Source organism: Cupressus sempervirens, chromosome 7, assembly GCF_028749045.1.
Source record: "Cupressus sempervirens isolate cs-2001-9-10 chromosome 7, ASM2874904v1, whole genome shotgun sequence".
Classification (NCBI taxonomy): Eukaryota; Viridiplantae; Streptophyta; class Pinopsida; order Cupressales; family Cupressaceae; genus Cupressus; species Cupressus sempervirens.
In genome coordinates, this window is record NC_143124.1 from 750,548,757 (window position 1) to 750,574,397 (window position 25,641).

At 36.6% G+C, this 25,641-nt stretch overlaps 1 protein-coding gene across 3 annotated transcripts in view; it reads left to right on the plus strand.

Moving 5' to 3' along the window:
- The window catches only part of LOC149549441 (Rab3 GTPase-activating protein catalytic protein), a 238,579-nt gene that overhangs the window by 197,002 nt on the left and 15,936 nt on the right, over positions 1–25,641 (plus strand). For all 3 annotated transcript variants that reach the window (XR_016354087.1, XM_089792818.1, XM_089792819.1), the window contains exons 18-19: positions 14,546–14,591; positions 15,758–16,044. Coding sequence is in view for 2 of the 3 variants with exons in the window: in XM_089792818.1 (XP_089648944.1) it covers positions 14,546–14,591; positions 15,758–16,044 (333 nt within the window). In the remaining variant the exon portion in view is untranslated. The remainder of the gene's footprint in view (positions 1–14,545; positions 14,592–15,757; positions 16,045–25,641) is intronic.

Genomic DNA, 25,641 nt, shown 5'->3' on the forward strand with positions numbered 1-25,641 from the left:
ACATAATCATATTCAGAGCTCGTTAATCATTGTCATTGCTTCATACTTCGGATACACACTCAATATGGTTTGCTCAAGGGGAAAATCAGCTTGAAAGCTCGGAATTCGTAAAGAAAGGAATGTTGAGGCAAGACAACAGATTGTGAAACATGAATGCTTACTTCTCATTGGAAAGATGCCAGAACACATCCCAACCATGGCTAGATTACCCAAACCCCTTGCGCACCGGAAAAACAAAAAACCCACACAGCATGATTAGGAGACCTAGAAAGCAAAGAAAGTGAGGTACTTGGGAAAGATGAGAAGTAAGTAATCTAAAGGATACTTAGACATCACACTTGATCACAAACTCACTTAAATACCAATAACTTCAAGCTTTTAAGTGTAAGACTAAAGCTTGGCAATAGAACTGTGCAATTATATAATTATGAAAGACAAAGTATTTGCTCCAGCTTTAATTCATGACCAACAACGTTTCAAACAAACAGTAGCAGCAATAATATATTCAAATACCAAGAACCTGGAAATATAGATTGACTTTGACTTTTAATTCATAGTCCAGTGTGAATCTACAACAACCCCAATAATAATATATCGCAGGCCATATAAATTGAATGCAGCTCTTGAAAATTGTAACATGGCCTCTCAAAAATGTCACACAAACCCTCCTTAGGGAACATGACCTTGCAATTGATAAACTGCTGCCCTATAGTGAAATGACATCCCTATAACACTTAGATTGAACTCCCAACCAGAACGTAGAAGCATAGAATTAATATTTCAGCCTTTAATTTGTTTTCCAAAATCCAATCTTCAGCGCTTGTTCAATCAACTTCTCAATAATAGTAGATTCAATAGAGAAGCAATTTACAATTTGCTTTACCTCAGCAGCAAATTGCAAGATAAACTTAGAATCTAACCCTTATACTTCAGCAAGGGCTCAAAACCACATACTCAGAATTGTCACAAAGACAAGCAGCAAAGAGAGAAACAAATAATTAGATGCTTTCCTCATAAAATGTTCTCATATTTATAATCTCCAAATGACACCAGTTTCCCAAAAGAACTCCACTTTAGAAGCTTCCTCTACACAACATTTAAATATAATAAAGTGCCATTAATATAATTCATTAATTGCTTTTGGCTCCAAAAAATAACCTTTTCCACCATAATTTAATATTTTGACACGCAAGGCCACTGTTTCTTGTTCCCATGATTCAAAATTTTTCGTCCTAGTTTGAATGAGCTATGATATTGAGGTGATCAACAAACAACAACAACAAAAATAGAAACCTCAGCGTATTTAGATGAATAATAATAATAATAATTCACCCGTCTTGCAAAAACAACTGAAGAAGCATCAGAATTGAAATCTAACAAAACCAAAGTGATGTTGATGAGGAAAGATGATGAGTGAACGTGACGGGGTGAATTGCTACATATTGAATTATAGCATCATCCAATATGGATCTACCTGACACAAACCGTGTCTGCTCATGAAATAATTATTGGAAGGATGTGCTTCAGCCTATCCGCCATTGTCTTTGTTGTTTGTATTATAGATTGTTTCTAGAGAATAATCTAAACTTTTATTGGTCAATCTGAATAACTGTTGTTTGGTTATTAATAACTTATTTGATATATATTCTTGATGTTTCTTGATATCTCTGATTTTGTTAACAATACAAATCTGAATTGGTCTGATTTCTATGACTGTATATAATACCAAATCTGAGACTGAATGTTCAAACTATTAATTTGATGACTGCTGAAATAATGCAAAGCCAGTGTTATTGATTGATGTGTTTACATTAGTTATTGGTCAATAGATATGTATGAAATCTGGGGCTCATGATCATGAAGGGTTGTGACTCCCCCGTGGCAAAGTTCATGGGGAGTCACAACACTTCATGGTCGTGACTCCCTTACATGTCTGACTAGGAGTATCGGGCTTTGATGACTAATTGATAGTTATATCGGTGGCTTTGAACCGATCCAAGATGTAGTTAATGATTAATATGAATCAGCCGATACTTTACATCCTTTTAATATATGAGCACATATATTTTGTGATTAATAATTGTATGTATATGTATTGAGTATATATATATGTATATATATTTGTATGTGGTATTATATCATCATCACAAACATATGTATATATTATATATGCATCAATATATTAAATTCATAGTAATGATAAGAATGTTTCAATCTGAATGAAGCTATATTCTTAACATTTGTAAGATTTTTATATGGTATTACAAAGTGAGATAGGGTTGAATTATTTTGAAGAAGATGCCTTATCCTTCTTTGGTATTAGACAAATAAATGTGTTATTAGTTTCCTTAATGACCTTGTGTGAACTCCTTGAGTCCTCGATTGCCTCTACAATTTCCTTTTTTGATGTCCCCATAGTCATGGAAGAGGCTGGCCAGAATCCATTATGTGTCAGGGCTCAGTCTGGTGTGAATTGGAGCATTGCAGTATTTACTTCCTCATGCATATTGTGGGCCATGATAATGTGGTTTTGCTTCATAACTATTTTGGGGAAGTTTTGGAAGATGCTTAGTTTGTGCCAGAAAATTTGCGCTAAGTTATTAAGCAAGTTTGTGAAGATCCTACATACAGGCACACAAACTTCTATCAATGAACCATATTTGATCTTCAAAATTCTGTTCAAGCATTTTATGCTCTTTGTTATATTGTGGAAGTGTTTGGTAGTGTGATGTCCCCAATTTAGTAGGGCCGAAGAGCATGGGTATGTCAGTTCAGCACCGGAACCCTTGTGAGATGACACTTGGATTTGAGGGTCTCTGTTGGTGAGACTTACAATTTATAGTCAGTAATAAGAGTTGGTTACTATTTATAGCATTGCACAATGGTGACGCCTTGGGTTAAACTATCTCAGTTTGTTTATAGAGCTTTGACAATAAGAGCATAATGAAGGTTATTAAGTAAAAAACTTTAGAAGTTTATTGTAATTGAATGGTGTGTTGAAGAAGGCTCTTTAGGGAAAAGTGTGCACAAGAAGATTCTAGCCATTGAATTATAAAGGAGTTATTATATTTAAAAGTTGAATATGCTTGCAATTACAAAATCATAATTTAAGTGAAAAGTGTGAGCACGAAGCCTTTCAAGTGAAAAGTGTGAGTATAAAGCCTTTTAAGTGAAAGGTGTGAAAGAGAAGCTTTTTGGATTGAAATGTTATAAAAGCAATACTCTTGAGATAATTTGATTCTTTCTATTGTCTCTTGTTATTTGCATTTTATGAATTTAGAGAAAATTGAAGTGTTTGAGCACTTGAAAATTGGAGAAATCTAATTCCTCCATTAATTTGCATTTTGAGCTGTTAACAGAACCAGTGAATTGTGATTGAGTTCTGAATTTATTTGTTATCGAATTGATGCTCTTGTATATCAATTTGATTCTTCATCTGGTCCGGAATAAGTGCCCAAGTGAAGGGTTTTATATGAGAAATTCATTGCTGTAGCTGAAGATTATTGGAAGATATTTTCTATATTGCTGGGTGCACCAATATTACTGATTCATAGTTATTATTATTGCCACTGGAGGCCAAATTTGTGGGCTGCGGTAATCACTATTGGGCAGTGTTTGAGGTCACTGCTGGAGCAATCTGTTTGGGTTTCAACGTAGAGATTCATGGCGGTGTCAATTCTGAATTAGCTGTGTTTCATATCTAAGGATGCCATCTGCTGGTTTGGACATGGTGATTTATCTACCTCTGCTGCAACATTCTCCATGCCAAATACAGGTTCTGAAAATTGTTGTTCATCTATTGCCTCTAATTGTTATAATTGCATGTCATTGCAATTGAAATAATAAGGAAGCATCTATAGTAAATTGAATTGCATATCATTGAGTAGTTTGAATGTCATATTATTGTATAAGGATTCCTATATATTCTGAAAATCACAAAAAAAACATTTACTATCAAAAACCAAAAGGAAGAATACAAACTTCAAAAGCACAAAAAGTTCAGTTCTTCAGCATAGATGGAGTGTGAGCCAGCAGGGTTCATTGCACTGGTATCAAAGCTTTCATGATAAGTGTGTGACAAAATGTCAAATCACTAGAATTGAAGTTAGAACTGGTTCAGTTCTTTACAGGTATTTTCATCTCCTTCGCTGATCCATACTTCCTAGGACGTTTGCCACTAGTATATTTCTTCTTTGGCCGAAGCTTCCTCATATTCCTGCAGCAGTTGTTTCACTTTTAGATATCTGTCCAGGTCCATGCCAACCATCAACACATGCTCATTGAGCTGCTGCAATGCTTCTTCACTACCCTGTTTGGTCTTAAAGATATCTTTGAAGTATTACCTGTTGCATTTCTTCAAATTCTGCTTGATTGATTTCAACTTGGTGGAATGACAAAACATTTTGGGCACGTAGGCTGAGCTTCATCCCACCAATGCTTGATTAGCTCTAGAAAGTATGGTTCGCTGAGCCACATGGTTTCAAACATTAAGGGACATCTTGCTGGTGTGTTGTCTCCTGCAATAATAAACTAAATCTAGTAGTTAATTGTGAGGAAGGAAGACGTTGCTTTCTGATGTGCAAAGGAAGGCACCCAACTCACCTTTGCAGGGAAACCTATGAAGCTTCTCAAAAAAATTGTTGAAACCCAATTTTCTATCGGGCCAAGTGTGTGATCCATTGGACATTTGAATATTTAGGAGATGGTTGTCTTCTAAAGTTTATTAATGTCAATTTGTGATCAGTACTTTTTCTTGACCCCTATCTTATCCTGGCTATGTGGTATTAGATTAAAGATCCCTCCACGAATGAATAATTCATTTGGAAGACTGCCATGAATTGTTCTAGTTCCTGCTGTGTTTTTTTCTTCAATGCATAGGTTCCTGTCATAGATGTTGATTAATAGGAAGGGTGAATTAGAATTTAGAATACCGACCTTGCAACACACCCAGTTTTTTCACCCATCAATCATTTCATTTTGTGTGGTGTGTGGCCTCCAAACAGTGGCAGTATCACTAGATGTAGCTTCACCCTTGATCGTACTGTGCCCAATAATTTTAGTTTCTTTTTCAACTGCTCATGCTAATAATCAGTCAGCTTTGTCTCTAGGAGCATGTCGATGCCATCCATTGGCAGGTTCAATTGACATTTCACTAGGCGTTTTATGTTAGGGTCACTAAAGATCCTAACATTCCATGAAAGGGGTTACATGGTTCCTTGGGAAGGCGAGCAACCCTTCTTAGATCTCACCATTCTTGTGATTTTGAGTTGTCCTTCAGCATTTTGTCTAGACCTCTTTTGTCTTGGTACGACTTTCTACCTTTCCCCTTCCCTTTCACACATTCTACGTAATGTCCCCATTTTTAGCAGGTTCTTATAGTTGGCTTAGTCAGTTCACCATCGTGACCCTCGTGAGCTGATAGTGGGATTTGAGGGTCTTAGTTGTGAGCTTATAGGCTTTCCAACAGCATATGGTGTGTTTTGGCTCTGTTTGAGGGACTTATTATATTTATAGTAAGTCAAACTATTGGTGCCGATGAGCTTAGTTGAGTTAGAGGAGTTGAGTGATGCTATCGGTTTTTATTTTGGGCTTTTGGTTTATGCTCCAAGAATCTTGGAGGGAGCATCTATTTATTGTAAGTCACCACATTAGGCTTATTCATTGTATTTCTTCATTAGGACCACTCTGGTGTTGTTAGATTTCGATTCTAATGCTTCTTCAATTGCTTTCGCAAGACAGTTGAATTATTATTATTATTCATCTAAATATGCTGAGGTTGCTATTTTTGTTGGTGTTGTATGTTGGTCACCTCAGTATGATAGCTCGTTGGAACTGGATTGAAAAGTTTTAAATCATGGGCACAAGAAACAATGGCTTTGTGTGTCAAAATACTATGTTATGATGGAAAAGGTCATTTTTGGGAGCCAAAAGCAATTAATAAATTATATTATAATGACACTTTATTATATTTTAATGTTGTGACGAGGAAGCTTCTTAAGTGGATTTCATTTGGAAAATTTGTGCCATTTGGAGATTATAAATATGAGCCCTTTGATGAGAAAAGCATCCGATTATCTAATTTTCTTTTGTTGTCTTTGTGACATTGTGTGAGGTTGAGTTTTATTCCCTTGCTGAAGTATAAGGGTCTGATATTGGATTTGTCTTGCGATTTGCTGCTGAGGTTATTGACAAGTGCTTTGAGTCTAGAGCTGAGGTATTGTGGATTGTATTTTGAAATTTATGGGGTCTTCCATTATTGTTTCCTTTGTGGCTGGGAAGACTATTAGTTGCTGAAGTGTTTCAAATTTTGCATTAATTAATTGGGAAGTATTTGTGAGGATTTATGGTAAATTTATTGGTTACAAGGAGGTGGCTGCTATCATAACCTATAGGCCCGCGATTTGGATTGGGGAAATTGCTATTCCTTTTGGAGGGGCTGCAAACATCACCTGTGGAAGCATTAGGGTTTTGTTTCATAACTGCAATCTCACAAAGAGGCCAGCAATAATTTTCTTGAAGTTTGCGTCCAAGTTGAGGGTTCTGCCGTGGACTTTTGGAGGTTGGCATTGGATTCCCAGGCAGCTTGTGAAGTGTTTCTAGAGGCTGCAAATGGTTGGCCAGCAGGCAAGTTAAGACTATTTCAACATTGTGCAATCACAAGTCCATTATTTAATGAAACAATTCCCAGTCCTTATTTAATAAAATTAATTGCACAATTGGCATTTGTTCTCAATTATTTATGTTTAGTGTTTAGCATTTACATTTGAATGTATTTAATTCGCAAAATTATATATTCCAAACACAAAAACACATATACATTCCTGAAACATCATACACAGTCATAACAAGATTGTGTGCCAAGTGTTTGACGTACTGTCGAACAATTGACAAGTGAAAAAATTGGTCCAATTGAAGTGATCAACCATCTGGGGTTATTACATTCTAGACTGTTTTTTCACATGTTTGTTTTCTTGATGCCTAGTTTGTTTGACAAGTTTTTGTATTGGGTATTTTTGCTAATTGAGGTGATCAATCTAGTTAGGGAACCTCTTGTGCTTCTAGATCTTTTTCCAATAAGTAGTCCTCTTCAAAGTATGGATCATGTGGTATCTCTGGATTCACGTAACAAGGGAGATCTGCTTGCCTAAATTTTTGGTTGTTGGTCAGGTGATACCAAATATTTCACATCTGACTTCCAGAATTGTAGTATTGCCCTCTATTTTATAATTTGTGATATTATACTCTGTGGCATCGATAGAAACAGGTCCTCAGCCTATCCTTGGAATCTCTTGCAACTCTTCCAAGATTTCCTCTATCTCTGCAGGTTCATTCTACTTAGTTTCCACCAGAGATAGATTTTCATGAGCAACATCTCTATCCTTACCATCTTGCGAAATTTCAGTCTTGCTTGCACTTGGTGTTTCCTTGCACTCTGTAAGAATCCAAACTCAAAGTGCAATATAATAAGTAAGCAACTATACAAAATGTGAATGCTGGGAAGAAAGAAACTCACAACACCCTTAAAAAATGTGTAAAATCATGTTCTCGATTCATCTATTGGTTGTCTTGTGATAACAATTAGTTGGCAATGCCATACATTTATATTCAATCCTGAACTACAGACCTATTACTGCATATAAACAAAACACAATTTAAATACGTTGGAACCTGGAGTTTTCGTAAAAGAGCTGACTGTCCATGCACTCATGGCTGGCATGTTCCTCAACAAAAATGGAAGATTGAGTGCTCACTCCCGAATCCACCACGGTACCTACAGCTGCTGTCAGACTTAGTACACCAAACTCCTGCTATGTCACCCGTGGCATCTCAGAACCCATATGCAGATCAGAAAGGCATAGTCCTCCCTTGCCGTGTGAGGAAAGTGACTACCCGACACCCTGTCTTCTGTTAATTGATGCCCTGCTGGTTTGATGTTATGCTGACCAGATGATCTTCCAATGTCTGCTAGTGGCTGTGACGTCTTTCTCACATATTGCGGACCTATCCTTTGTACTTCTAGCTGATAACATAACTCTCACCACTGTATTTTCGAAAGACTACTTGATTCTTGGGAGCAGATCCAATATAAACAAAGTATCACCACTTCAAACTCCATGTCACCTGAATGAAATCTCCAAAGAGCAGCTGTGGCTACATCCAACTCCTCAATACTGCCTGAAGGGGTTTCATCCTCAAAGCAACGGGTCACATTTAAGCAACCTTTGTCTTTTTAAAATAATATTATATTTCATTGTCCCAATCCCAAGGAAGCTCATTGCTTTTATAACCTCGATATGAAGGGAAGTACAAACAACTAGGCAATGTGGGATAAAAGCCATTTTTGTCTTTTAGTCACTTAAGTTACTTTTGTTATAAAATAACTTTAAGTCATAAAGTAACTTTATAAATCTACTTTATAAAATAAGCAACCTCTCCAAATCTCTAAATCTGTCCTGTAAGCCCTCGTGAATAGAATTACCTTACGATGTTCTGTCATATTTGGAACCATAATCGAGATCTATTGAAACTCATCAATGAAATCATCTAAAGATCCACCATATTGCAACTGCGCTAAATCCCTTTAGTAGACCTCAATGCCCTTCCTTTCAAAATGAGTGATCAACTTATAGCTGAAAGTCTTGTAATATGTAATCAGACCATGATCCTGGGTGACTAGCCCATGATACCATCAATGAATACTTTTCCATCTAAATGCATCATGGCAAATCTAATAGCTTTTGTTTTTGACATGGGTTTGAGTGTCAGGAATGTGTCTAACTTGTGAATCCAAGCCCTAGCAGATGTCTTACTACTGCCATCAAAGTTGGGGAGGGATAACTTGTTCATGGTGTTCTTCAAGTCTCTATTCTGTGCCCTAGGCCTCTTGTCTTGTTGTATCCTCTCTGACTCCCTTTTTTGATTCATGTATTGGATAGAGGTCAAATTTTGCTTAATCGGATTGGGGAACAAATCCCATTCATCGAATATGGTCATAACATTATTCAGAAGTAAGCCTGTTGTTGCGAGTTGGGCTACCTCTTCCTTAGCATTATTCTCAGCGAAAATGGGCATCAAATACCTGTCAGTGTTCCGCGTGGGGGCCCTAGCAGCCCAGGGTAATCTAGCCCCACTACCACCTCTAGAGTGATGACTTGGTGCTCTCTTGTGTATCGGAGCTAGCTGCTACATAGTACCTGTAAGTTGCTGAAGTGCAATAGAGATATTATTATGTCTAAGCAGTATAAAATGTGTCTAACTTGTGAATCCAAGCCCTAGTAGACGTCTTACTGCTGCCATCAAAGTTGGGGAGGGATAACTTGTTCATGGCATACTTCAAGTCTCTATTTTTGTGCCCTAGGCCTCTTGTCCTGCTATGTCCTCTCTGACTCCCTTTTTTGATTCATGTATTGGATAAAGGTCAAGTTCTGCTTAATCGAACTAGGGAATAGATCCCATTTATCGTACATGGCCATAACATTATTTGGAAGTAAGCCTGTTGCCGCAGGTTGGGCTACCTCTTACTCGACATTATTCTCAGGGAAAATGGGCATCAAAGGCCTAACAGTGTTACGTGTAGGGGGCCTAGCAACCCGGGGTGATCCAGCCACACTACCATCTCCACTGTGATGGCTTGGTGCTCTACTGTGTATCAGGGCTAGCTGTTGCATAGTACCTGTAAGTTGCTGAAGTGCAGTAGCAATATTATTCTGCCCATGTCTAATAGCGCACAAGGTTTCCCTCACTTCTTGTTCCTGTTCATTAGCATCGTGAGCCATTTGAGTGATCTGTACTTGTTCACCTTGTTCAACCTGTTCAACTTGTATGCTTGTCTCAAAGGTTAGCTCCTCAACAACTGTGTAACTGTCCTCAATATCAATTTGGCCTGAAGATCTTGCCTGTTCAGGTTGGATGTGACTAAAATTATATGGTTCCATATTCATGCTTATCTGACATTTTTCTTGTTTAACCAGCCTAGAATTCCTATAGTTTTCGCACAAGTTGGCAAGTCTTGTGGCTCTAATACCACTGTAAGAATTCGAACTCGAAGTGCAATATAATGACTAAGAAACTATATAAAATGTGAATGTTTGGAAGAAAGAAACGCATAACACCCTTGTAAAATGCTTAAAATCATGTTCTCGATTCATCTATTAATTGGCTTGTGATAACAATCAGTTGGCAATGCCATAAATTTATATACAATCTTGAACTACAAACCTATTACTACATATAAACAAAACACATTAAATACGTTGGAACTTGGAGTTGCCATAGAAGAGCTGACTGTCGATGCACTCACGGTTGGCTTTTTCCTCAACGGAAATGGAAGATTGAGTGCTCACTCCCGAATCAACCACCCTACTTGCAGTTGCTGTCGGACTTAGTTCACCAAACTCCCGCTATGTCACCCGTGGCATCTCAGAACCCATATGCAGATTAGAAAGGCATACTATTCCCTTGCCGTGTGAGGAAATTGATTACTTGACACCCTAGTCTTCTGTTAATTGATGCCCTACTGGTTTGATGTTATTCTAACCAAATGATCTTCCAACGTCTGCTAGTGGCTGTGACATCTTTCTCACATATCGTAGACTTATCCTTCGTACTTCCAACTCATAACAAAATTCCCACCATTGTATTTCCGAGGGACAACCTAATTATTTGAAGTAGATCCAACATAAACAAAGTATCACCAGTTTAAACTCCACGTCACTTGAATGAAATCTCCAAAGAGCAGCTGGCGCTACGTCCAACTCCTCAATATTGCCTTAAGGGGTTTCGTCCTCAAAGCAACCAGTCACATTTAAGCAACCTTTGTCATTTTTAAAATAATATTATATTTCATGGTCCCAATCCCAAGGAAGCTCATTGCTTTTATAACCTCAATACGAGGGGAAGTACAAACAACTAGGTAATGTGGGATAAAAGCCATTTTCATCTTTTAGTCACTTAAGTTACTTTTGTTATAAAATGACTTTAAGTCATAAAGTACTTTATAAATCCACTTTCTAAAATAAAGTGACTTAGCTATAGAAAGCTCCTCAATCTTAAATATTTCCCCAACGGAACTAAATAAATTCCTGTGACTAGCTGACATCTTCAAGATTAATGTCGTTAGCCTATTCAAATGGAGAGATAGACCAACAAGGCGCTAGAAAGGCCTAGTGTGGAGAAGGGGACATTACAGTCCTCCCTTCCTGGGATTGCTTGCCCCCAATCAATCATAGTGCCAGATGTTGCAGGATTGATTTGCCCTCCCAAGTGGCATCTTCATATGGAAAATCTTTCTAGCAGACTGAATACTCCCTGATGGATCCGTTACGCAACATCCTTTCTGTGATCTCAATCACCTCGGTTGGAACCAAAACCAATTTCCCTTCCACATCAAGTGGGGGCAATCCAACAGAAGGCACTACATGCTGACCAATTGACTTCTTGAGGCAAGACATGTGAAAAACATTATGGATTCTATTGTCATCTGACAAGTCCAACTCATAAGCAACCTCTCCAACCCTCTTGGTAAAGCAATAGGGACCATAAAATCTAGGTTGAAGCTTTTCGTATTCACTCTTCTTCAAGGAGTTTTGCCTGTAAGGTTGGAGACAAAGGTAAACCACGTCACCTAACTTGAAACTCCGCTCTATCCGATGGCGATCAACATACATCTTCTGCTGATTTTGAGCCTGTAGGATGTTCTCTTGAAGATATCTGAGAATGTCTTACTGATCCCGCATCTAGTCTATAATTAGCAGTGCTCTACTATCCTGTAAGGCCAGATCTACAAACGATAGTGGTTTTCTGCCATAGAGAGCTCGAAATGGTGTCATCCGGATGGACATGTGGTAGGAGTTGTAGCAGTACTCCTGTAATATAACCATTTAACCCATGTTCTCTATTGCCCTGCTTTATAGTTCTGGAGATAACCCTCCACCCATTTATTTACTATATCCTTTTGCCCGTCCGTTTGTGGGTGGTAACTCGTGATGGGTGTCAATTTTGTACTTGCCAATTTGATTAATTCCTACCTAAAAGTGCTAAGAAATTTGCTATCTTTGTCGCTCACAATGGTTTGAGGTAGACCATGTAGAGGAAAAACCTTTGGAAAAAACAGCTCGGCTACCTGAGAGACGGACCAATCTGCTGCTATAACATAGAAATGAGCAAACTTAGTCAATTTGTCCACAACCACAAAAATGGAATCTTTGCCCTAAACTCTCGACAATCATGTAATGAAGTCCATGCAGATACTCTCCCATTCCTATGCTCGAATAGGAAGAGGTTGTAATGATCCGGCGGGGAACTTGTGCTTTGACTTGTTTTGCTGAAAAGTTTGGCATTCTCTAACATGGTGAAGGACATCGTCCTTGAAGCCCTTCCATGAAAACCTTTCTCTGACCTGCCTATAGGTTTTGAAGAAACCTGGGTGTCCGGCTGATGGTGCATCATGAAGAGTATCCATAATTTTTACCTCAACCCACAGCCTGATGTATGCTGTAAAATCTTTTACAAATTAATTCTCATTGACACATAAACTACCCTAGTACAATCTTGATCAGGATTAAGGTTTCTCTGCACTAGAACTTTATTGGGAGATCATATAGTTTGACCTGCATAAGGGTTTTACCCACTTCCTGCAAAAGGGGGATAATATTGGGCTCCCATTGCTTGAAGAAAAAAACATGCACTTGATCTTGAGATGATCTTTCCTGAACATTTTTTTTTGATAGGTGCTGTTTTGCATTCAACAATGCAATCATCAGGGATTGAGTTGATTTCTGTTAGCTGCATAGTCCCAATAAAAGGGTTGCATGATTTGTATTTTCTAATTTATTTTTTTGGTCATCATAGACAATGTTTACTCTTGTATCTGAAAATAATAAAATACGTCTTTATTTGCTCATGAAATTATTACAGAGAAGAAGACCAGCAGTGGTTGGCCAAAGCTTTTAATTCATCTGACTGTATCCTACTACCTTCCTTGATGATACACAATATATTTGAAGGACCCATGGGTTGCTAAGAGGAAGACAGCTGTCAACCAACCAACACTTAAAACTACCCAAGACTGACAACAAACATAATATGGACTTTTAATACATTGACGAATACCCAATATGATCAAACATAACAATAGGCATTGTACGCGGACTACACATAAATAGTTTGACTAGAACTTCTATGTTTGACATATGCTTTGGCAAATCCCATTCTAATCCTTGGACTAACTTTATTATGCACATGTTTTTTCTTGCGCCACCTCTCAAATTCTCAATTCTAATATTTGCTATTACCCACAAAGACATTTCTTGAGAGGTCTCTTCCAAGCGATTCTTATGTTTAGAAATCTTCCATTGTAATTGGGTAGAAACCTAAGAGGGGACAAGCTTGATCTGGATTTGTATTGGGAGGAGTGACCACCTAGAAAATTTTGGTTCTCCACCCTTGCGAACATCACATAAATCCAGTGAGTTCCAAATGGAGTATTCATGCTTATGAGAAATGGGTTTTTTGAACCCTTTTACTCATCAAAAGCGAGTCAATGTAGATTGACTTAAAACCATGCAGCTGAATCTCAAAAATTGATACTGTATGATGCTTTTTGGAAACTTAACTTAAATAAAAACTTTAATTACTAGGAGATGCAAGAGTACGAGGATAGGGATGCCAATCAATCAAGTTTTGTGGGTCATTGAATAATGAGGCATACATTATATTTAAATGTAGCCACCAGAAGTTGTGGTAATGGCACAGTTATGTAGACCGTGCTCCAATATGGAAGTTTCTTGGCAACTATGATAGAAAATGATGACATAGGGAGATCTACATTGAATTGTTCACAAGGCATAATACTTGCTGAATGTTGAAGTGGAGTAGTAAGCTAGACAGCTTGATTATGAGGAAACGACATGGTCTAGTGCTTTTAAGCCAGAATAGTACTAGGGATGGGTGACTTCCTGGGAAGTCTGGTGCCCCATCCTCAAGAGCATTGCATAGATGCATTAACAGCCAAGCAACCCATTCTCCTTAAGGAGTGATGGATTCTTGTAAACCAGTACTCTTGAAATGTGGGTCGTTATCGAGTTGGTTGAACCCATGCGGGGCTCAAGTTTTCCTGTATGCATAAAATGGTCCAACATGAGCATAATTTCCTTTCATTTCGTTTTTGTTTGTTTGATAGAGACATTTAGTATCTTTGAATTGTAAATTTATTTTCTGGGTGGCTGTTTACGAATTTTCTGTATGCTACAGCTAGTGCTCATGCCTTAGTTAGCTCTTTTGCCTTGGTTATGAATTACTATAGGAAAATTAACCTTTTCTGTACTTGTCAAAAATAAATGACCACTTTTCAACACCCATCTAATTTATTATTTGCAACTCTCTCCTTCAGGCTTTGGAGATTTTGTTGCATCATATCATAGTCATTCAAACATTCTATACTAATAGCAAGCACAATGCATAAGAAGCATGCAAATGTGGTTAACTGTACATTGTATATTTCTTAATAAAAGACACTAATCAATGCTTTTCTTTATCTTATTTACAGGGGAAAAATTTGCACGCTCAGCTTGAGAAAGAGATTCTAGCTTCAGGTAGTCAAAATTATGTCTTCTCACTCAAGATAATCAACTTAACATTTATTTATTTGCTTCAAATGCCTAGATTTTCTAAGTGTATTTTTACTCTATTGTTTCCTTTATAAATCATGTAAAATCTTCCTATGCTTCCCAGGGATTATTAATGTGTACTGACATTTATTGTGGCTGCAAAGAATTACTAAATTGCATCCCTTGCACTTGCTTTGAGCTCTTTGTGATTTCAGAAATGTAACATTTAAACCAACCTGGGGTGAAATGACTGAGTTTTTGTGAATGTCACCTTGGTTTGACATTTATATACATCCTTTTGTGTCTGAACTGTTGTTAATTCTCTTGTTTTAATTATACTATCATTACAAATGCTTCTGGTCAAATCCAACCCTAGTACCTAAGAAGTCTCAAGAACAAGAGGATGCATGTAATGCTATAAAGTTCAGAGCATAGCAGCAAAAATCTTTTTGAAGAATAACTCAGAAAACTAAAAGTTAAAGGTTTTCTCAATTTATACGTATGAAATTGGGAAAAAATCAGGTTAGGGTTATGAAGAAATCAGAAAAGTTGCTACAACAATTAAAAAAACCCTAACGCTAACCCTAACCCAGAAATGAAAACTTTGACTAAGATATCTCCAAAAGACAACAAACAAAACTTCAGCTTAATGAGTTTTATGAAGAAACTCGCGTTTTTTTCATCAAGCACGTGGGTAGGATGCAATTAATTGCTATTCAAAAGTATGTCTACTTGTACGGCTCAAGCTTCATATTTCCGATAGGTTGTTAATTTTCTTATCTACTAAAGAAAATTTGATGGTCTGATCTTATCAGATGGTGAGTTGAAGTCAAGTATTGAAAATAATCAATGTCCTGTGATTTACTTGTAGTTGTAACATTGATCTTACTAGCCATATTATGTGTACTAGGCAATGTGAATTCAGAGTTTCTAAGAAACCTTAGAAGGCCTTGCATTTACTTTCATGTATAATTTTTCCAATATTCGATAAAGCAAAATAGATATTCTACTGCTAGAGTGATGATCAAGCAATAATATTTGCTATCATAAAGAGAGATATTTTTCCTGTCATTTGTATAAAGATTTGTTACTAATTATTTATTGAATGGTAATTTCTCAGAGTAATCATCTCTTTCACATTTATTTATCAGATATGTCAGCTTTTAAAGCAGCAAATCCAGAATCAGTATTTGAAGATTTTATAAGATGGCATTCTCCTGGTGACTGGGTAGAGGATTTTTTAGATGAAGCTATGGAAGATCTGGAATGTACAGTTGAGGAGACCAAGGGCTTCAAAAGTAGTTGGCCTCCTAATGGGAGACTCTCAGATCGCATGTCTGAATCTGGAAACTATTGGCGTGAGATTTGGAATGATGCTCAGGCAGTACCAGCTGCAGAACAAAAGTCACTTTTAGATCCTGACCGAGAAGGAGAAAAGGTTCTGTAGACATTCCTTTCAGAATTATAATTGTATGAATCACAGTGAATCATAATTGTGCAAGATTTATTTTATTATTTATTGATGTACATAATTAGGAGCTCAACGTTTGATTTACACGCCTCAATGCATCAGGAGATGGTTTTCCTTTAGTGTAGATGTGGTTGTATCTTGATGTATTTTTGTCTTCTAAGCATTAATATTTTTGTTGAATGGGTAGATTCAGAAGCTCAAATACTTGACTCTGTTAATGAAAGCGACTATGATCAGAATGCATCACTCCTTACCACATATTCTGGCCTACATGTTTTTTTTAGTTTTCTCAGCATGGTAGCAATAGAGATGTCATAAGTATACTGGCACTCATTTGTCAAATCTATATATGCATCATCTCTAGTACTATAGCTTATCCTTCCGTGTTGGGCTTCTTCACGTCTGTGCAGATTTTGCAGTAGGGGTTTGGGAGCTCTTGGTGGGGACTCCCTTCCCCTCTTTCTCCACCTCTTCTCATTCAGTTGTTTGTTTTTCTTTGAGTGCCGTTTGGAATCCCTGCTGTGGGCTGACCACTTGTTTTCGGCAGTCCCTTGGACACACGTCATGGTCTTTTGTTGGACATTAGTAGATTTATCTTATCTACCGAAAGTACCTGCTGATTCCCTATCATGGGAATTTGGATTATGAGATTTATTAGCGTCCTTAGCTTTTTATATGATATTTTGTCTCTTTGCATCTTGTCGGTGTCCAAGGTTTCTTCTTTTTTGGATTATGAGATTTATTAGCATCTTTAGCTTTTTATATGATATTTTGTCTCCTTGCATCTTGTCGGTGTCGAAGTTTCCTTCTTTCAATCTCAAATTCCTTTTATAGGACTATCAGTTTTGGGTTTGACTTAAGTAGAGACATCACATAGAAGATACAATTTTTCTTTGAGCAGTTGGAACTTAAGCATACAAAATAATAACAGTTTCCCCTACTTTCTTCATTGCAATACTATGGATATGAGAACAAGAATTCACATTCCCAGCAATGGTGCCATTTTGTTTGGTCTTGAAATTGCTATTCACAGTTGTAGAAAGATCCATTTCCTCCGATTGACAAGATTGCTGCGGAATTGCAGCTGAATGATTACATCATGAGAAGAATTGATCTTAGAAAGCAAACTCATGAAAGCACAAAACAAGATGCAGACACACACATGGCTGAATATGACAATCATTGGTACATGTGTGTATATCTATATTTATATGTATATCTATATGCATATGTATATGTACATGTAGGTATTTATATATATGTGTGTGTGTGTGTATGGTATATATATATATATATATTTATCTATGTATATTTTATATTTGTATATCTATATATATATATATATATTTATCTATGTATATTTTATATTTGTATATCTATATATATATATATACACACACACACACACATATATGTATGTAGGTATGTATCTACCTAAATTCTATACATATAGATGTATAGATACACACACACACACACACACACACATACACATATGTATGTATATACGTACATCTGCATATATATGTATGTACATATGTATCTATACATGCTACTACAGGCATCTAGATGCATATATGTTGGAGTATTATAGCTGGGAGAGATCTATTTATTTACCTATGATGATTTCCTTTGGTTCTAATTCAGTCAAGTTGCCTCCTAAATTTCAATGTGCTACTGTGAGAATTCTTTGCTGTATAATCTCCCGGTCACGTTCTCTGTCTCTGGCTTCCTTTGTTCATGTTTGAGCTCCTTCATCTGATGTAATAACCCGACTGGCTCACAGTACTGTAATGTTGGATAAGATTGTTTTTGTTTTCAAATATCTTGCAATCTTGTGTTTTTTCAGAATATATGAATGTTTTGGTGTATATCAAATACTGGAATATGCAAGTAAATAACTCACAACTAATAATGCCAATATCAAATTCTAAACAATCTTGCAATTAATAACTTGCAAATTTATTGCTTCACAAATTGAAAATTACAATTGAATATAAGGGGAACCTAAAATGTTTGATATAGTTCCAATTTGCAGCAGACTGAACACATTCCACCTTGAGCTTTAAATTACACCACTCACGGCCTGTATAGGAAAGGCTCACATCCTTAAGTAGTCACCAACAATGCCAACAATGGTTCCAATACTGCAGCCCTTTAAATGCTCAGATAATGGCATTAAAACCAGACCCCCGATCAGTTTCTAGATGCCCAGATTTGTGATTGTAGAAGCTTGGGAAAGCGCCAATAACAACGTCTGAAAGCTACAGCTGTGTGGGAATAAACAGGACACAAATGCTATCCAATGTTGTCCAATATATATCACCAGCATTTAAAAAACCCAAATGCCAGCATGCAGTAAAAATTGGTGCTAGGAAACAAAGATGTGAAATGCCCAAAACTTGCCTCTTTATAGCAGATGCAATTATCAATAATACCTCCACTTTCCTTCACAAATTCAGCCAGCTAAAACCCTCTCCTTAGAAACAGTAGCAACAGTCAGGAGGAATGACAAATCATATACCTCAACACAATTTGCCAACCAATTTCGGAATAATTCTCAGAATTGAATCTATAATACTTCAGCTGCAAATCCCAAACCCTTATACTTCAACAAGGGCACAAAATCAAAGGTGTCACAACGACAACAAAGAAAGATGAGATAATTAAATAATTGGATGCTTTTCTCATTCATATGTCCTCATATTTATAATCTCTAAATGACACCAATTTCTCAAAAGAACTCCACTTAAGAAACTTCCTCTACACAACATTAAAATATAATAAAGTGCCATTAATATAATTTATTAATTGCTTTTGGCTCCAAAAATGACCTTTTCTACCATAATTTAATATTCTAACATGCAAGGCCATCGTTTTTTGTTCCCACAATTTAAAACTTGTCGTCCTGGTTCCAATGAGCTATGATACCGAGGTGACTAACAAACAACACGAACAAAAATAACAACCTCAACGTATTTAGATGAATAATAAGAATTCACCCGTCTTGCAAAAACAACTGAAGAAGCATCAGAATCGAAATCTAACAACACCAAAGTGATCCCAATGATGAAAGACGAATAAACCTAACGAGGTGACTCAATATAAATAGACACTCCCTCCAAGATTCTTGGAGCCCAAATTGGAAGCCCGAAATAAAAATGAGAGCATTACCCAACTCCTCTAACTCAACTGTGCTCATCGAAACCAACAGTTTGACTTACTATAAATAATAAACCCCTCAAATGGAGCCAAAACACACCATAGGTTGCTGAAAAGCCTATAACCCCACAACTAAAACTCTCAAATCCCATTGTTAGCTCACGAGGGTTGCGATGGTGAACTGACCAAGCCAATTGTAGGAACTTGCTAAATATGGGGACATTACATTTGAACACGACTTCCACTATATTTCTGTTCATGCCTTCCATCCACCAGTTTTATATCGTGTATCTGGCTAAATTTATGTGGAAGATTATTGTTGTCTTATTGCTGACCTGGCATTATGCAATCCTGCGCAACATTTATGATATCTCTACAATACTCTTTATAGTCCGTCAGTTTTCATTCATTCTAAGTGTCGATTAATAATATGTGTAAGAGGAAAAAACAATTGTTTGACCTTTTTGTATTCATCGTTGAAGAGATGCTTTTGATATTCAATGTATGGTATGCAAATAAATCTCTTCTGTACTTGCCGTGGAGGAGAGAGATCATATAGCATTTTAGTTCTGACAATTACAGTTTTTCTTAGATATATAGAAGTGTATTGTGCTTACATTTTGCGCATTTTGAAGATATGTAGTTAGACTTGTGGAAGGTTAAAAATGATTTTTATCTGAAATAGAAATCTCTGAGCCTATCACTGTATCAAGATTAGGCATCCATGTTTTACACAGATATCTTTTATATATTTTGTATTTGATTATTTTGTGTGCCAATCTCTCTTATATTGAGAACCAATGAAGTTCATTAAGATGCTTGTGTATTGAACTAAGCTTGTGATGCTTTGTATCCAATTTGGAGCATTCAATAAAGGAACTATTTTCTGGGTGTGCTTGTGTTTTTCCCTCGAGCAGGAGGGTTTTCCTAGGATAAATATTTGCGTCTTCTGTTATTGTACTTTTGCATATTGTGTTTTTGTATTCTAGTTTGAAAACATTAACATGGTATCAGAGCCAGGTTTAAGTAAAGATCGCGAATTAAAATTATTCTAGCAGTGTTTAGGCAGTAAAGTATAATTTGATCTTATTCCAATTATCTCAGTCTATTTTCGAAAGATGTTCTTTAAAGAAAATGTTCGTTAACTGAATTGGTAATACATACATTAAAGAGGAAGATCTTTTACGGGTTGTCATTATGATTAGTTTCTTAAAAGAAGAAGAAATGATATTAAGGAGGAGGTGTGGTAGAGGGAGAATGCAAAATCTCCTTGCTTGGTCAAACATTGGAGTCAATCAATTTATTGTAATATTCGAGGTGCATTCAAACGATCTTTATATGCACTAATGAGTTCAAGGTGTAATCCCTTGTTAATGAGTTTTTGGCGAGAGAAGTTGGAGGTGAAATTGATTGTTCCACTCTCTCTAAGTAGGTATGGTCGAAATGCATTCTTCTCTAGGAGAAGTCTGAGGTGAAAGCTCTCGTTCTACCTTCTACAAGTAGGTATGGTGGAGATGCCTTCTTCTCTGGGAGAAGTCTGAGGTGGAAGCTCTTGTTCCACCCTTTGCTAGTAGGCATGGTGTAGATGCATTCTTCTCTGGGAGAAGTGTGAGGTGAAAGCCCTCGTTCCACCCTTTGTGAGTAGGTATGGTGGATCCACCCTCTGCGAGAAGGCATGGTGGATGTCATGAAAGAAACTCTATGATGTAGCATTTTTAATTATTCACCTTCTATGAGTAGCCATGGTGAATGTCATACTAAGAGGACAATATTATGTTGAGAAAATCTGTGATGCGATTTTTGTTATTGACATTTATTTTGTTGTAGCTTCATTGTGTTTGTCAGGATGAGATAGACTATGAATTAAATAGTCTCTCTCTTGCTAAGAGAGAGTGTTGAAGTTTTATAGCTACGAGAGAGTTATTCATTTACCTATGATAATTTCCTTTGATTCTAATTCTGTCAAGTGGCCTCTTGAATTTTGATGTGCTATTTTGAGAATTCTCTGCTATATAATCTCCTTGTCATATTCTCCGTCTCTAGTGACTATCATTTGGCTAAATCTATGGGAAAGATTTTGTTTATAACTTGGCATTTATGCATCCCACCCCAACATTTATAGAAGCTCTACAATATCCTTATGTTCCATTGGTTTTCATTTATTCAAGTGTCAATTCATATTATGTGTAATGACAATCTTTTGAGTGTTTTGTATTCACTGCTAAAGAGACGCTTTTGATATTTAATGTATGGTTTGTGAATATATCTCTTTTGTAGTTGCCTTTGGGGAGAGAGAGTGTATACCTTTTTAGTTCTGATAATCTTAGTTTTTGTTAGACAGATACAAGTATATTGTGCTTACATTCTAAGTATTGTGAAGATGTGTAATCACTCTCATTTTGGTCTGGTAGAAGGTTAAAAATTATTTACATCTTAAATAGATATCTTTGAGTCTATCATTGTATCTGGATGAGACGTTTATGTTGTTCTTGATTCAATTATCTTTTATATATTTTGTATGCTATTATTTTGTGTTTTGATCACTCACATATTGAGAATCAATGGAGTTCATTAAGCTTGTAGTGTATTGAACTAAGCTTGTGAAGCTTTGTATGTAGTTTGGAGCATTCAATAAAGGAACTATTTATGGGTGTGGTTAGGTTGTTGCCTCGAGCGGGAGGGTTTCACTAAGATAAATATTTGCATCTTCTGTTATTCTATTTCTGCACATTGAGCTTATTGGAGGAGAACACACCAACCTGTTTGCTAGAAAAGGATCACCAAAATCTCCTAAAGGAGATGCCTTACCATGGACCAGAGGTGAGTCATTAGCCTCAAAAGTTGGAGCCTTGGGTGAAGCAAAGGGATCTATCGTGGAACAATGTCTAGGAGATTCAAAGGAAGAACAACCTTTAGAAGCCTCATTACAAGCACCCTTCTCATTGCCAATTTCTTTATGATGGTGGTTAGCTATAACACACCTAGTAGTGGTTAGCTATATTGAGAATCAATGGAGTTCATTAAGCTTGTAGTGTATTGAACTAAGCTTGTGAAGCTTTGTATGTAGTTTGGAGCATTCAATAAAGGAACTATTTATGGGTGTGGTTAGGTTTTTGCCTCGAGCGAGAGGGTTTCACTAAGATAAATATTTGCGTCTTTTGTTATTCTATTTCTGCACATTGAGCTTATTGGAGGAGAACACACCAACCTGTTTGCTAGAAAAGGATCACCAAAATCTCCTAAAGGAGATGCCTTACCATGGACCAGAGGTGAGTCATTAGCCTCAAAAGTTGGAGCCTTGGGTGAAGCAAAGGGATCTATAGTGGAACAATGTCTAGGAGATTCAAAGGAAGAACAACCTTTAGAAGCCTCATTACAAGCACCCTTCTCATTGCCAATTTCTTTATGATGGTGGTTAGCTATAACACACCTAGTGGTCAACCTTTGCTAAGGAGGAAAGTGAGAAATCATAGGGTAATTCCAGGCTAAATGGCTGGTAGTAAAGTATGGTCTACATATGAGGAGATGCCTTTATAATCTATCCTTTAACATATAGTGATTGAGTTAAACTTTTTCAACATGATTGGTGGTGCTAGTGTAACATACCGCTTGGTACCATTTGGCTAGGAGGGAGACTGGAAGCAGTGACCTTGTGCCTACTGGGGAAGCTATTGCTAGTAAACCTCCATTTTCTAATCTTGTTTGTCACTTATATATATATATATATATATATATATATATATATATATATATATATATATATATATATATATATATATATATATATATATATATATTTATTTATTTACTTATTTTATTTTTTTGGCATTTTTTTAATAAAGTCAACTCGAACTAAAGTTCTAGTAATGGTAAAATGTGTAAACATATGCTCAAGATTTGGGATAAAAAAAGCATCCCTAGAGTATTTCCAACATATGCACAATAATCTTTATATATAAATTGCAGGGTTAGGTTTGGAAGCCTTACCGTAATTGGATTATTTTGAATGACTGTTTGACCAATTGTACACTAGGAAAGGGAAGCAATGAAAAGGGGTAGATTAAGGAAGATGTTCCAATTGTCCTAAGCCCTAAATGGGATATTGATCCTTCACTATACATGTAAGATGTGAAAAGGGATAGGGAAAGTGAATATGATAATGCAATGTGGAAGGCTAGCCGGTCAATATGCAATATAGACAAATTGGGAAATTACAGACTAATAAATAACTTTGAGAAACCAAAAATGACTTGAAATGAGATCTAAAGAACAAAACCAACCAGTGGAATCAACTTGAGGAGAAAATACATGGAATAAAACAATTTCCATCATGTTCTTAGTGTTTTTACTTGAAACTTTCCGGGTTGCTCCATTAGATCTCAATCTTCGTGGAAAAGTATAGACAACCACGTCACCTTTCCTACACAAAAAAGAATTGGGAAGAAGGTTGGATAAATGGGTATGCCTTAGTCAAACTGCTGTTTAGTATCAACTTTGAATGAAATGAAAGAAATTACATTGTGCTAACATATAGTAGAAGCTACATCTAAGAAATGATGTATACCATACCTTGATAATACAAATGCTTCTTTAAATGTGATCAAATATGTTGATGCAATTGCAATAGCTTGCACTTAAGACAAAAACCTAAAAGAAAATCACGGAAGACAAAACGTTATGTAATGGTGTTTTCGTGAAAAATGGAAGAGGCTTAATAGGGTAGAAGTCTCTACTTTTCACAGTAAAACATTGAAATGCGTGTGGGGAGAGAGAATTTCCCGACACAATCCCCTTTTTGTATTCAAATGAGATTAGCAAGACCCAAATAGAGGAAGGGATGCCAATACTGAATTAGAATTGTGAAGAGGATAGCAATGCAAGGAAATGCTCTTTTTCCCATGTCTGATATGTGAATGTGATTGTGCAATTGAATTAATTGTCCAAGTATGAAATAGAATATAAATTTAAATGCTAAATGTATGCAATCGACCCAATTAAGATATGCAATTATGTTTACACTGAAAATTGAAATAAATGATAGAGTACTCACCTTGAAATGTGTAGAGGAAAGTGCCTTTTTGCTCCAAAAGTGTGGAATTGGGCTTGATTTTGAAATTCCATCCAGGGATCCCCAAATAACACAAAAAAACTCAGATTCTGTTTATCCTATTGAGGCTCTAGGAAGAGGTCGACCTAGAGGAAAATTGTTCAGATGTTCCATGAAGTCGTCATGGTCTTGGGACCTCGTAACTAGGTTGACTTGACTTTTTCAAAAAGCTTTTGGGGAGTTCTTTCCAGATCTGCAACCACACTTTCACTAACTTACTTCTGCACATAGTAAATCTATTTTTCCTTTTGGGTGGATGAGGGCTTGCCATGGTCAAGCCCTAGATTGCTGAATCAACCTTGAAATTGAAATTGAAATGTAAAGTAAACAAGATAAATATAAGTATTCACCTTTCTTGTAGAAACCCTTATCAATAAGGATTTGCATTGCTTGTGTATTTTAGATGTTGAATTCGCTATGTAGGATGTAAGATATCTCCACAATTGCAATGGATCTACCAAAACCACATCATGAGCCATGAATGTGTATTTGCATTAATGAAGAGGATGATGAATGCCTCAATGTAGATCTCCTCCCTTGATGGCCAACAAAATGCAAGATAAGAGGAAATGTTCACAAAGGACCCTTGAAACCTTGAATGCATGTGGATTGCTTATGGACTGATGGATGAATGTATTGTGTCAAAATGAAGAGCCCAAGCTTCCTTTTATACTAGTTTCTGGGCGAGTAAACAAAGAAGGCCGACTAGAGATCAAAAGAAAATAATTGGAAACCCTGAGGCACCCCAGGCCCCGAGGCCTCCTTGGAATAGGTTGATCTAGGTCGATCTACTCCAAAATAGGTTGACTAGGTCGACCTATCCTAGGGATGGGCTAGGGAAGAGATCTTGGAGGTCTCAGAGAATACAAGTAGAATTGGGAAAAGTGGGAAGAAATAGGAGAAAGAGCACATTAAGCATATGTCCATCCATGTACATGAAGTCGCTATGGGATGGGTGCTATGAGTTGCCTCAAACTCACAGTAAAGTAGATCAAAAGAAAAAAAATGATCACATCATGACTAAGGAGACGAAGAAATTACCAAGGACTCGAGTTTTCATTATATCCAAAATCATAATAAGAGAGATGTCATTGGCAAGAAAGAGATACAAAAGGGGTTTTGATCAACTCTCCCAATAAGGTTTGTGTTCCATATTGTGAGCCACACAAAAGGGATAGAATTGAATAGTCTAGCAGGTATTTGTATCCGATAGTTAATCCCATGAAAACAAAAAGGGGGAGGATCAAATGGTCTACCAAGTTTGTCTCTCCGATAGTTAATCCTACAAAGAAAAA